The 14,907-nt window shown below is 35.2% G+C and overlaps 3 protein-coding genes across 3 annotated transcripts; 1 reads left to right on the top strand and 2 right to left on the bottom strand.

Annotated features, from left to right (window-relative positions):
- Positions 1-870: 870 nt before the first annotated feature.
- LOC122022531 lies at positions 871-1,852 on the top strand. The gene is made up of 3 exons (XM_042580554.1): positions 871-1,237; positions 1,311-1,374; positions 1,488-1,852. Exons 1-3 carry the CDS (start codon positions 923-925, stop codon positions 1,661-1,663), a joined length of 555 nt encoding a protein of 184 aa, XP_042436488.1. The 5' UTR covers positions 871-922; the 3' UTR covers positions 1,664-1,852.
- Positions 1,853-1,938: 86 nt separating this feature from the next.
- On the bottom strand, positions 1,939-4,436 carry LOC122022530. Its single transcript, XM_042580553.1, has 3 exons — positions 3,622-4,436; positions 2,250-2,571; positions 1,939-2,163 (listed from the first exon to the last, which is right to left on the bottom strand). Exons 1-3 carry the CDS (start codon positions 4,137-4,139, stop codon positions 1,945-1,947), a joined length of 1,059 nt encoding a protein of 352 aa, XP_042436487.1. The 5' UTR covers positions 4,140-4,436; the 3' UTR covers positions 1,939-1,944.
- Positions 4,437-6,920: 2,484 nt separating this feature from the next.
- LOC122025317 (probable RNA-binding protein EIF1AD) lies at positions 6,921-13,799 on the bottom strand. Its single transcript, XM_042584101.1, has 6 exons — positions 13,264-13,799; positions 10,318-10,510; positions 9,604-9,679; positions 9,294-9,420; positions 8,528-8,767; positions 6,921-7,240 (listed from the first exon to the last, which is right to left on the bottom strand). Exons 2-5 carry the CDS (start codon positions 10,429-10,431, stop codon positions 8,587-8,589), a joined length of 498 nt encoding a protein of 165 aa, XP_042440035.1. The 5' UTR covers positions 10,432-10,510; positions 13,264-13,799; the 3' UTR covers positions 6,921-7,240; positions 8,528-8,586.
- Positions 13,800-14,907: the final 1,108 nt, after the last annotated feature.

Raw genomic sequence — 14,907 nt, 5'->3', positions numbered from 1 at the left:
TTAACATTCAAATTATCAGTAATTATGTAAACTATTAAACACTTTACCACTACAAAACACCCATGTAACGTTATTTATTTTTTATCAGATATTCAAATCTTACCTTTGATTAATTAAAAACAGATGTTTGTCAGCACGTCATCACGACCCTAGGGCCAGCAGATCTTGGTCCAAAAAACGTGACTAGTGGATCTATCACATATAATTAAAATCTGATTATGATCGCGATGATATCATAATTAATTGTTATCGTCCCTTTAAATTATGGTTTAGATTAGGATAGATGATTAAAGGTTGTTCCTCGCTCGGTGCTTGATAATCTAACCACTTGCCCACAGTCTCCAGATAATCTTCGGCCATCTGTTTGATTTAGAGGATGTTTGGTTGATGAGTTTGGGAATGATGGAATGGAATGATAATAAAAGATAGTATTTGGATTATGAGTTTGGGAATGATATTTTAGGAATGATTACTAGATTTATGGGAAACAACCAAACTCATATAACTTGATGAGTTTCATTTTCATTCTTATTTCCATTCCATTCTACTATCAAATTCATACCTATAATCATTCTCATCATTTAACTAAATACTCTTTAAATTATAATTTCGTAAACGAACATACAAAAAAAAAATTCATCCAATTATGATCGAACCACGTTTATAATTACAACTAGTTGATCCTCTTCTTTCTAATGCGAGCCAGATATTTCCCTCCGTCTCTCACCCCACCTCCTCTACTTCGACCGGTTAAACAAAACGCCACGTCCTCCTTCACCCACCACAACTCAAACTCCCATTTCCATGGCGCCCATCCAATCCGTCATCTTCTTCCCTACCCTCTGAGCCACCGCCATTATAAATACATCAAGCGTTGCGTTCCTTCTCTCCCTGTGCAGAGCAGTAACGAAGGCCGACGACGATGAGGACTCTTCCACTGTCCTCGTCCCACAACTGCTCCCCTCCATCCCTGAGATCATCATGCAGCAACTACGCCATGACCTTGAAGCCGACTAGGATCCCTGCTGCCCGGCTCGCCCTAGCCCGTGCAGCGGCGGATGCAGCAGGGGAGAAGGAAGCGGGCAAGAGCAAGAGCGAGAGCAAGAGCAAGCAGTCGTTGCTCGGGAGCATCACGGAAGCCCTCGACTTCTCCCAGGTCAGGTCCACGAAGGACGCCATGCTACTGGAGGAGGCCAGGGAGGCCACCCAATCCGGCAAGAAGATGAACAGGGAACAGGTAATTAAGTATTAATTAATTAACTAAATATTTCAGTAGAGGGTTACATTAATCTATCTCGCTAATCATGCAGTACGGAGCTTTGAGGAGAAAAATCGGAGGCACTTACAAGGATTTCTTCAAGTCCTACGTCGATGGTAAACTTCGGAGGCCCCTAACTTCAGTAAAGTATAAGGGTTTGGGGTTTTAGGGGACATAAACAAACTGATCTTTGTATATATCCTTCGTTGCATTTGTCGTGCGTATGCAGTGGAAGGGCAGTACGTGGAGGAAGGTTGGGTGGACAAGACCTGCAAGGTGTGCAAGAAAGACACGAGGGGAGAGCCGAGGCAAGTGGACAAACTCGGGAGGTATGCTCATGTCGCGTGCCTGCAGGAGAAATCAAAACCCTCCAATTTTTTCTCCAGGTTTTTCTCCTCCAGTTGAGGATGGATCTTGAGAATTCATGGAAATTGAATAGTTAATAGATTATACAGTTTATCAAGTTTATTGATTAACTAGATAAGCTTTACAAATGTAAAAGTTTTAAACAACCAAGCTCAAAATCAAAAGTTCTGACGCTGTCAAATTTTCAAGATGTAAGGCTGATACATGAAAATCTATCCTGCTTCTCCATATGAAGCCAAAGGTGGACGATAAACCACTTTCCTAACTTTTTTTTTTTTTAAAAAAAGAAAGAAATTAAAACACCATGGGAATGGTATGTACTAGGAGAACACACTGGTCCAGAGGTGGCACAATATAATAAGAACAAGTGCCATTAACAACTGATCACTTAATGAAATTGTCCTGGTCCCATCGTCTGGTGCATGAGACAAAGCTAATGGAGAGCACATGTATTCAAGCGAGAATGAAGCAAAGAGATCGTCTGCTGGCTGAAAAAGTGCTTCTGCTGAGGCACTCTTAAACTCTCCATTGTAAAATTCCTGAATCACAGAATTAAGCTACTTCAACTAACAATTCTACGACCTACTTTGGCTATGGTTTTCCTACCGATACAAGAAAATCTTACCTGAAGTCTTTTACTGATCGTAACTAGAATGCCACCCGCGGGCAACATGATAATCGCAGAGCCTTCTGGATGACGGATGCAGAATTCATGGTTATCCCCACAAATGTTGAGATTCAAAGCATGACGATGATGTGAACTGGTGTGGGCCGACTCCCTTGTGTTATTTCTCCCATAAGGCAATTTTTGCTTTCTCAGATAGAGTGCTGATTGAGCCTCGCGAATTCTTTTCGACGGTGCTTGACTTGTGGCATGCTCAGAAAGAATGCATGCAATGCACTCCGCAATAGTCTCTAGCCTTGTGGCAACAGACTCCATTTTATCTCTGAAAAGAGTAATGCCATTGCAAATTTATGTCTCAAATCAAAATATGAAAGAATTAGATTTCTGGAATTCATTTTGGTAGTAATAAGCTTTTCCTTGCAATGCTTGGCAGGGTCAAGTCTATATAACTTCATACAAAGTCAAAAATTAACAGGGGAAAAAAATAACTCAGGAGAAAGTTAATAGAAATTCAGTGCATGTTGATCAGATTCTTTGATGTTTGAACTTTGAACTATCACGGCCTTGATTATTCAATTTTTATCTTATCGTGTGCATGCCTCTATACATGTATGTATAAATTTCATATTGGCAGAAAAAGAAAAATCCAGTTGAAATCGATTCTCTTTTAGCAGCACTGTGTTTTCCTTGTCAAACCTCAAGCAATGTAATCTACAACACAAATTCAATTAAACGATACACATTGCCAACAACAAAGAATCTGTTGTCGGCAATTTGCAAAAGTTCACCAAAGTTTTCAAACCAAAGTTTAAAGAGCTATCTGGCATGCTTAGATATGCACAAAAGAAACAATAAGAAGGAATTACGGATGCAATGTGCCTATTAAGACTATAATCAGAATTTGGGAACAAATCATAGTGAAGCAAATTTGATTTTTTAGCAAAAACTTGTCATGTGAAGCATGCTTAGTCATTGGAAGTGGAAGTGAAGATGAAGCCAGTAAATAAACCAAGATCTCTATAGGTTGGTGCATTGTCAAACAGCCATCGCATGTAGAACTCCCTTCCAAATTCAAATCCATAAGCCGATCAGCTATAATTTAAATCTCGCAAAAACTTTTGATTTCTGACATGAATCAACGAACAACTAGCTACTTTTTTCCTGTTTGATTTTTTTAGGGTATTGAACAACACGCGTAACTTGGAGAAGGAATTACAATTTGTAAGTCTGCAAAACATGATGGAACTCAGATTTTGGGAGGCTGTTGAATTATTAGGCCTACAGCACCGATCCAAGTTGATAATCTCAAAAAGGGAAGAAAATGAACATTTTTAGGTAGGAGGAAGACAAAATGTCTCTGATTAGAACATACCTAAGGGCCCAATACGATTCAGGCCAGGTCCGCTGCAGAAGCCGCTCCATCTCCAGGCTCCGCATTCGGTACCAAATGAACTCATCCACGATTCCATCCCTCCGCCCGAACCACTTCTTGTGAAGATCCGGCCTCGAAGTCTCGCCATCCCGAGTCTCGAATACCCCCTTGCCCACCTCGATCGCGGCCCTCACATTCTCGCCCAATGCCTCGCCTCCGACCACGCACACCGCCCCGATCTCCGCGGCAGCGTCGAGCACTCCTCGGACCGCGCATTCATCTCCGGACACTAGGGCGTCAAGATCGACCTCTGCCGGAACCTTAACCGGCGACTTCGAGGGGAAGTGGGACAGCGGGAGGGAAAGATCGGGGACGCGGAGCGAAACGTCGAGGAAGTCGGAGAGAACGCGATCGTCGGCGGCGGCAGACCGCAGCCCCTTGCCTGTTGCGATCGGGGACGGAGGCGGCGCGCAGAATCTCTGGTGGTTGCGCGCGCCCTTCGCCGAGGCCGTCGCCATCACAACCACCGAACTCGAAGCCCAAAGAAGCCAAAGCGAGAGGGCGAACAAGTTTGAACTCCTCGATCACAAATTGCAGCTTTCTAATTTTTTCGATGGACGGTGCAGATGGAGTGAGCAGTTGCTGACGTGTGATGGCTATTTATAAACTCCAAAAAAAATTTCATTCTCCCTCCCATATTTTTTTTTTATTTTCAAAATGCACCATATAGTTTCACTATTATTGCACTGCAGGCCACACATTCTTGTCAAAGATTTAAAAAAGATATTAATAAAATTGTGATGAAACTATAAGAGTAATTTGGTGCTACTTATAAAAATATAAAAATAAAATTACTGAAAATCTAAAAATATATTACTGACATAGCTAAGATGTTGTATCATAATGCATAACCTTATATTACAAATTAAACACGAAAGGGTATTAAATTATTACCCAAACATCCATAATTGATCCCTCATTTAGATATATTTGTAATATTTTTTTTTTTTCAAATAGAGCGTATAATCGTAAGATGCTACTTCTATAAAACTAAATTAGTCATCCCCAAATTCGATATTACTTTCCATCAATCTCTTTTATATATATATATATATATATAAACGGACAAATATTAAAAATCACACTTAATTATTAAAATAATCAAAATAGTACCTTTTTTCTTTTAAAAATATAATAATAACAATCAAGTCTTATCCTAGTAGGTGAGATCGACTATTTAGATCCTTTTATGTCATTGGATTCTATTTTCTATTATATTATCATTTATACTTTATATTATTTTATTATTACTAATCAACTCTTTTTAGTCTTCCCCTTCCTCGTTTGATATACGTATTTGTCATAATTTCATATCGTCTAACTATAGTATTTATTGATCGTTTAAGTACATATCCGTAACATCTTAAACGTGTATCTCGGAGTTTTTCCTCAATAGAAACGACTCTGATTTTTTTTCTAATGCTCTTATTTCTTATTCTGTCATTCTCGTATGTCCACTCATTAATCTTAACATCATCATCTCTGCAACTCTCATCTTTTGCTCATGTGCTCGAGTCATAGTCAACATTCAACTCCATATAACATAGCAAGTCTAACTGTGATTTTGTAAAAAATTTCTTTAATTTTAGAGGTATTTTATGGTCACATAAAACATCCGACGCTTTCCTCAATTTCAACCATCCTGCTTGTATTCTATATAAGACATCTCTTTCAATTCCTCTATCATTTGGTAAAAATAATCTAATATCTAAAACCTTTGGTTCGGAGTAACTCGTCATCTTCTATCTTAACAATTGTTTCATTATGTCTAATATTGCTAAACTTAAATTCCATATATTCTGTCTTTATTCTACTAACCTTAAAACTTTTTCCTTCTAGTGTTTCTTGTCAAGATTCTAGTTTAACATTTACTCCTTCACGTATTTTATCTGCCAAAATAATATCATCTACAAATAACATGTACTACGGTATTGTGTCTTGAATGTGTGTAGTAAGTTCATCCATAATTAGTGTAAAAACATAGAGATTAAAAGTTAATCTTTGATGTAACCCTATTTTTATTGAAAATGCTTCAGTTACTTCGCATGAAGTCTTTTACTCTAGTCATTATATCCTCGTACATATCCTTAATTAGTTCAATATATGTTAAGCTAATAGCTCTATTTTCTAGAATTCTACATATAATTTCTCTTAAGATTTTATCATATTTTTTTTCAAGTTAATGAATACCAAGTGTAGATCTTTTTTTTCTCATGATATTTTTTAATTAATTATCTAAGAAAATATATAACTTCTATCGTTGACCTTCCAAGTATGAATCTAAATTAATTTTTAATCACCATGGTTTCCTTTCTTAATCTTTTTTCAATTAATTTTTTTCAAAATTTTATGGTATGACTCATTAGTTTAATACTCCTATAGTTTCCTCAATTTTATATATGTCCCTTATTCTTATATAAGAGAACTAGAGTATTTATCCGTCGTTGATTATATATTTTTTTTTCATTTTCAATATCATGTTAAATAATTTCGTAAGTCATTCAATACCTTGTTTCCCTAAGCACTTCCATATATTTATCGAAATATCATTTGATCCAACGACTTTTCCATTATATATCTCATTTAAAGCTTATTCTACTCCTGAAATTTGAATTCTATAATAAAAATTTAAATTTCTATACTCATTTGACCTACTTAAATTATCTAAGTTAGTTACTTAAATATTTATTAAAAAAATGATAAAAATACCTCTTTCACCCTTTTTTTTTTATTTTTCCATTATTTACTAATATCTTATTATATTTATTTTTAATACATTTTATTTTGATAAGATCTCTTGTCTTCTTTTTTTTCACTTTGAATTATTCTATAAATATCTTTAATTATTATTTTAATTTTAATATCATCTTATCTTATATTATATTAAAATCTATATTTCACCTAATATTTATAAATTTACATTCTCCTTAAATATATTTATTATAATTATTTTTTATGTAAAAATATTTCGATGTTATTGTAAGTCACATAGTAACTATTACAATATATAGTTACACCATAGTTATTACAATGTGTTAATTTTTTAAAAAATTTAACTTAATTAAAAATATTATACATAGAACATTTATTTTTATATATAAATGCTACAATAGCACTCTTAATGGATTATAGTAGCTATAATATAACTATTAAAACAATGCTAAAATAAATATATTTTTAAAATAAAAAAATATACAAAAAACATCATTTTTAAGTTTTGTCCAAAATAAAATTGTTAGAAATAAAAAAAAAAGTATAATTGAAAAAAGGTCAAACACCTTAGCTAAGGTATTGCATCGGTTCATGCTGCATTACATTACATTAGAAGACTTGAGATGACTGAAACATTACATTCTAATAAATTAACATAAGTGATAATTGATCACAGGTAAACTCAATTCCAGTGGTATTGTATTGTGGTTTTATTGATGCATTCGGAGTAAGATCTGGCACAAGTTTTGTTTGCAGCTTGCAAACTAGAGCTGGGCAGTGTTTCATTAAATTGGTCATCTGGATCAGCAATGGTGGTGGTCATGGATAGTAAAGGTGATATTGGATCCTACAAGAAGGGAACCATGATAAGAAACCTGGAAGAAGTAGAAATGCCCTAGTAATAAACTAATAATATGTAAACAGAGCAAGCAAAGACTACGAATCACTGATAAGATAATACACACACACACATGATAGGACATAGGAGATCAGATTAAAAAGGAGAAAATTCCTAATTTTGGCTTCCATGATGAGAAACTTAGACTAGATTTTATCCAATAGATCGAGTATTCCTAGCAATAACTCAAATCTTATTATAATCATGATTCTCAATAGATGATCTCAAGATAGGAAGATAAAAGGAAAATAACTACCAGTTAGCTATTTCTAAGAACACTAACATTTTATTACTCGTCTTCTCTTGGTCTCTTTAGGGGCCAAGCTTTCATCTCTTGTTTACAAAAAAAAAAAAAAACAAGTGTAACCATTATTTCTTGCAAATATATGTGTGCATGAACAAAACACAGATAATAGTTTGCTTAAAATTCAATTGAAGTACATTGCAATTGAGTGCAATGTTATAGAAGTGGATTGAATGAAACACTTAATCAAGAAGACTAAACTTTTTTTTTGTTTGTAATTAAGACTACATTTATTGTTCTTCACTACGACAATTCAGTAAATTCCCAGCTCGGTTCCTAATAACGCAAGAAATTCCTGAACCAAGCTTCCCTATAACCAAACTTGATAAATAATGTTTTAAATCAAAATTATGCGCTTAAATATGATGGGGGGAAATTGTTTTAAAAATGTAAAAAATAACAAATTTCTCATTAAATTGAAAGGTTCCAATAAATAATATTTAGTATAAAATTACATTAAAACACTGAACTCAAGTCTGATCACTGATCAATTACCATCAGGATAATTTCTAATTTTTTTCTTAAGTTAGTCAAAACCACATGAGCCAAATACCAAAGGAAAAAATGAATCAATAAATCCAACTTATGTTGCAATTTGTTTTATATGTACATATAAATTATTTTCTAAAAAAAACATGTCATATTAATCATAGAAATGTGCAGTGTGAAACTTAGGAAGTAAAAGATCCTTCAAATCTAGTTCTATCTATTTCTAGATAGAATTGCTGTTGGTAATGGAAGGTCAATTTGATGCATATGAAATTGTAGAAGACTTGTAATTGATTTGTATTTTTGACTGATTCAATATGAAAAGTCATAAATCCATAGGATGTCTATTTCAGTTCTTCAATCCCAATTTTCGAAGAGTTATTTCAAGTGAAATGAGGTTGGATCAAATATAAAAGCATTAGTTAGGATCAATAATGGCGTACCAAAATTCATTGAAGCACCAACAATTGTCTGATGAATAATGGAAGAAAGAGCCTCTTTGCTATTCAGAACCGTCATCTGAACCAGAACAGGAAGCCATGTGCATCACATTTCTTCTATTCGGGTTAGCCTCAAGTGGTGGTAGGTAATCATCATCTTCACTAGAATCAATTTCTTCCTCGCATTCTAATCTGGGATCTTGGGGTGGCTCCTCCAGCATTGTAGCATGGAAAGCAGCAGGCCTGCAAGCATGGCAGACACTCTAGCCAATGTACTCAGATTTCACCAAACTATGTCGTTTTTTTATGTAACTGAACAATAAGTACACCTTGTTGATGCTTCTGTTAGTAACATTTTTTAGTTTGCTTTTTCAATTATATATAATCCAAGTATTAATTTTGTTTAAAATCAAGCACAAGCTTTTTAAAATTCTGATCCTTACAATTGCTAAAATTCCATGCACAAGTATGCTAAACTGTGATATAGTTGCCTTCTGGGAAGTCTTCCAGCAATTGAACCTCATCCAGAATTTAAAAATAAAAAATAAAAAAAGCCTATCCCATACAAGTGTTAGCACTATCCCCATCCTCGGCTGCTAACCATGATCGAATTGTGTAAGTGGAGTATAGTTAGTTCCAAGGTTGAAGGTGATGCAGTCCCAACTGATGAGTTTTGTGCTTAAAACATTTTTGCATTAGTTTAGAAAAATAATGAATGAAACTATCTGAATCATACTAAGTTAACTTGCTACATTTCTGTACAACTCACCAATCTGAAGATTTTCTAAGTGCTCGAACTTGATCGTGGAAGAGCACCTGAGAAACAATACATGCTATCTTGCTACCTGACTCGAGAGCTTTCTCCCTTCCACCTTCATCCACCACAACAAAGCTTCCTGAACAATTGGACTAATCAAAGTCAGTTGGATAATCCAATTCCTTTTTAGAAAGAAAATGTCAGTTGGAGAAATGGAAAGAAAAAACCAATTAGTATTATATTCAAGTTAAAAAAAATACTCATAAAGGTAAAATGACTAAAAGAAATTATGGTACCAAATCTGTGGTTGAGAACTACATACCTCTTTTAATCCAAAAGCTCTTGCGGAATTTGGCAGGAACTAGGGCCAGAGACTTAATAGATTTAGCATCCATGACCTAGTAAAAAAGAAATATAAAAAACGTTACTGAATATGAAGGAACAATGAGTGAATTATGTTGGGTAACAAAAGCTCAAGTTCAATAATCAATTTAACAAAACCAAGATGGCATCTCCACACTACTCTACAGTTTAAAAACTAATTTTTTATCATTCATAAGAGATGCAAATAAAAGTTGATTTACAAAGGACCATATTGGAAAACACATATTCATCGTCGTCTAACAGTTTTTGTCTCAAATATTAGGAGTTATCTAATATGAATTTTATCACTCTATGGAGCACTATGCGTTGCAATATCACTAGTAATATTGAAATTATTTAAATCATATTTTATGCATTGACTAATATTCTTTAGTCTCCCTCTATTCTTACACTTTCACTCACATACACTCGACTCTTGTGAACTATATAATTAACTAGTCATTCAGTTTATCGTATCTCATTTCATAATCTATCTAGCCTACACTTAATCACTCTCAAATATTAACATTTTCATCTTCTCATTTATATAACTCTGTGCTTCTATCTCAATATTTTTGTCTTTACTACATTAACTTTTATGCATGTTTCCTAAGAGTCCAAACTTGTGCATGTTCCAGTAATGATTGGTATTATCCCGTTATGGTCAACTAACCTCAATTACATTTGAGCCACGAAGAGATACAACTTGCATCACACTCTGGCTTTCATGGAGAGAAAGGTTGTCTTCTTTCAACGCCCTCTTGAAATTCTTTCTACCCGAGCTCATAGTCTCAGTCAACTTTCAGCAACTATAAATCCGGAAAGATTGCAGAAATTAATCCGATCACTACTTCTAGCAAGCCACACTGTGTAATGAAATTAAAAAAATCAATTAAAATATCTGAAAAAAAAGAGAAATTGAAACCATGAAAAGGTCAAACAAGAATAAGATCAAATAATTCAACAATCAAGTATTTAACACAGTAAACAGAGAATTGGAAAGACTGATATGGCATTACTAGGAATAACCTGATCTATATAAACATGCAAGTTGGACCTCATAAATTAACATGAAGTCAATAAAGAGAATATTCCAAAAAAAAACTTGTTTTATTTTTCTAAAACTGGGCAGAAGCCTGTTACCCAGAAACTTGGGTATATCATTGTCAAAGCCATGTGTTCTGATCTTATTAATCTGAAAATATTTGTAACGTCTAATTATCCATCATCTTGATCCTGTTAGATCATAACTAAACATACTTGCATCATCTTCTGTTTGAGAGGATGTTAAAGGAGATTACAAGGTAAATTTCCCTTCTAATTTGCTATGACTCCTGAAAGATAATTTCTGACTATTTTGTTTGTTTAATGTATGTCTCTACCATTTTCATTATGCTATGACCGCTATAAAATAGGGCTAATATACCATTGTCAATCATCATATCCATTACTCTAAAACACCTGCATAATCCGTTTAATTTTCCAACACCTCCCATGCCAACTTGCATTCAAAAGGAGGTAAGCCAAATCATGCTTAAGTGATCCTCAATTCTCCTAGCAAGTTGAGGACACTTCACTCAACAAGAAAGCTCACAACATTTCAAAAGAAAACGAATATTTCTCTGTTTAATTTTCACTTTCCATCAGCCTTGTCGTAGATTGAAACCCATGAATCAAGGATTGGAAGACGCATAAAGTACAAGTACCTAAGTTATTTTTGGATCTTCGCTTATGGAAATTACACACCACTCCAGCTACCACGACATTTGTGTGGCCGAGTGGGTAGGATTGTGATAATAGCTCACAACTTCAGCTACCACTACATCTGAGTGGTCAGTCATACAAAATGCAGAGTAGCTATGTAGCTGCATAACAAGGAGGTCTCTGCAGCTACTACCTCAAATGGCCAAATGGGCACTACAGGACAAACTGCCCCCAACTCTAGCTACCACTATCCCTGAGTGGCCTAGTGCACAGCGAACATGACTGATGACTCTCTCAACCACAAGGGAGACAGTCCATCAACATACAATCAATGAAATAATGTGCACGATACTAATATCCATGACTCAAACATAGTCATCATCAATGCAACAACATAATAAACATAAGTATATCCAGAAATATGATCTATCAATCACATATATCTAAATGTATGAAAAGATCTAACATGTGTCTACTAAACAACATGTATAGTAAATAGTAATACTTATTATACACACCATTCTTGTGTGTACACTATAGACTATATACAATCAAATATGATAACTCCTATAGTACACACCATACACATGTACACACTACAACATATGCATAATCAGCACATTAACTTCCACGTCGAAATGGTAGTCTCGAATCAAAGTCCTGAAATCACATAATGTACAGTTTAACTAATCACATATACAACAACTAGGGATGTAAATGAACCAAACAGTTCGCGAGCTATTCGGAGCTCGATTCGGTAAAAAGCTCGTTCGAGTTCGTTCGTTTATCTTATCGAGCCGAGCTCGAGCTCGATTTCGAGCTCGACAGTTTTATCGAGCCGAGCTCGAGCTTAATGACATTCGGCTCGTGAGCTCGTGAACATGTTCGTTTATAGGCTCGTGAGCCAAAAAAACGAGCCTTAAACCGAGCCAAAAAAACGAGCTCTAAAACGAGCCAAAAAAACGAACTCTAAAACAAACCTTAAAATGAACTTTAAAATGAGCCAAAAAACGAGCTCTAAACGAGCCCGAAAACGAGCCCGAGCTCGCTTAACGAGTTAAGCTCGTTAACTTTGATAATCGAGCTAATAACGAGCCGAGCTTGAACTGTTCACAAGCTTGATAATTCTAAAACGAGCCGAGCTCGAGCCTTGTGATAAAAGCTTGATTCGAGCTCGAGCCGAGCTCGAGCCCGAATATAACTTAAATGAGCCGAGCTCAAGCCTAATACTGTTCGGCTCGGTTCGGCTCGTTTACATCCCTAACAACAACTAAATAAACCAAATCCCAAACTAATTAGGGAAAATTCTACCGAAACGATCATTAATTAACCTTAATTAATGATTAACTTCAAATAAATCCCCATTTCCTTGATCAATTAGTTAACCTACAACCCAATCTCTTTCTGATTAAGAAAAACCCTAATTGAATTGATTAACCTCGATTCATCAAATCCATTGATTGAATTAGGTTGAACCCACCATCATCAACTCATTAATTAATCCATGTAAAAATCCATTTACTAATTAGTCAACTCTTACTTTAAACAATTCTATAGTCGTGTAATAGACCCATTAATTAGATCTGCCACTGAATTTGCTCACATTATTAATCCATTAATCAATCTAATCAGTAATTACCAATTAATCAATCCATCACATATCAATATTAACCACCTGTTAATTAACCTAGTGATTCAATCGAACTCTTCATGAATCAAACATCCTAGTTCATCTCCTAACTCAATTAAATCACCCCTATCAATAATCATATTTGGATTAATATCATCACAATACTACCACTCTTATTCATGGATTTACTAAGCTATTTGAAGCTAATCCAGATTTAATCCACCAAATACAATTCCATTAACCAATTGGTTCAACATACAGATTAACATCATCTATAATACTCACCAAATGCAGTGGTGGTTGATGGTGGCTCACGATCGGAGAGCGACTCACAGCCGGAAGGATGGCCGGCGATGGTGAGCTGAGTTGCTAGTAAAAACAAACGGCTAATGGTGGTCGCATACCAACTGCGGTGGCCACAGAATTTCTACCCGCATCTAGTTGCACAGTTGCGATGGCCGGAACAGCAGAATGGCGGCGCGATGGTGGCGCCGTGTACAGCCGCTCGCGCCTGGCCGCTGTGGCTGTGGCGACCGGTGCAGAGGAAAGGCGGCGTCGACTGGCTCTCTGAAATGAGCACGAGCACAGCAAAGAGGGGTGGCGGCGAGAGTGGATCGGGAGAGAAAAGGCGGCGATGGAGAGGAGAATCGGCGGAGGCTAGAGCACGGCTCGTTGAAGAATGAGAGGCGGTGGATCGATCGGCTGGGCGTGGCTCTGCCGAAAGGGCGACGGCGGCTCTCACCAGGCCGACGGCTACAGCTACACGGCGGCGACGACAGAGAGATGGCGACGGTGCGGCGTTAGAGGTCTAGGGCACGGGACGAAAGGGGGGAGGGAGCGGGAGTATTTATAGTTAGATTAATTAATTATAACTTTATTAAATTAATCTCCATACGTTCTCCTCTAACAATTTTAATGATTTTAATTTTACATTAACTCCTTTATCCAAACATCTTTACTTAATTATCCTTATACTTTTTAATAAAATTTTTAAAAATAAATATAATTCCACTTAAATTCAAGATTTTAAATTAAAATAAAATATATTTTCTATCAAAATTATTTCTCAGAACTTTTTAATATAAAAAATATAAAAATAAACATAATTTCGATTAAATTTAATACTTTAAATTAAAATTAAATATATTTTCTAACAAATTGAGCGTGACTTTTTCTACTTTATATAATTTCTCCTAAATTTAACATAATCTAAAAAAAATCTAATATATTATATACTAGATTTTAGTTCAATGTGCAATTTAAAATAAATTATATTTATTTTTAGATTTTTTATATAAAAATATCACGAGCAATTAGGTAAATTAATGTCTATTATATTTAGCTAAGAAATGAAAATAAAGATTTTGTCATTGGGGCTGCATATAAATTTTCCCCTTCCCATATTGCTTTCTCAAAGTGTAATAGATTTAACTTTTGTTTAAATTAAAAAAAAATTTAAAAAAAATTATAAGATAATACTTCGATTAATCCTTATTTATTTTATTTATCGTAACTGACATTGACACGATACATTAATAACGTAAATAGAGAATTGGAAAGACGAGGGCAGATCCTCTAGACCACTTTTTGCGGTCTAGGGGATGGTCCCTTAGTATGGATTGGTGAAATGAATGGTCCCCATTCATAAAATAGGTGGGGACCATTCATCCCCACCAATCTACAACAAGGGACCATCCCCTAAATCGTAAAAAGCAGTCCAGAAGATCCGGACTGTGAAAAGATTATGAAAACATGCAAGTTGGGCCTCATAAATTAAAAAGAAGTCCATAATACAGAAAATATTCCAAAAAAAAATTTGTTTTATTTTTCTAATACCAGGCAGAAGTTTGTTACCGAGAAGCTTTTGCATCTTCGTCAAAGCCATGTGTCCCGACCTTATTAATCTGAAAATATTTGTAACGCCTAATT

The sequence above is a fragment of the Zingiber officinale genome, chromosome 9B (genome assembly GCF_018446385.1).
Source record: "Zingiber officinale cultivar Zhangliang chromosome 9B, Zo_v1.1, whole genome shotgun sequence".
NCBI lineage: Eukaryota > Viridiplantae > Streptophyta > Magnoliopsida > Zingiberales > Zingiberaceae > Zingiber > Zingiber officinale.
Note: the sequence above shows the minus strand (reverse complement) of the source record. Positions and strands in the feature narration are given on the sequence as shown.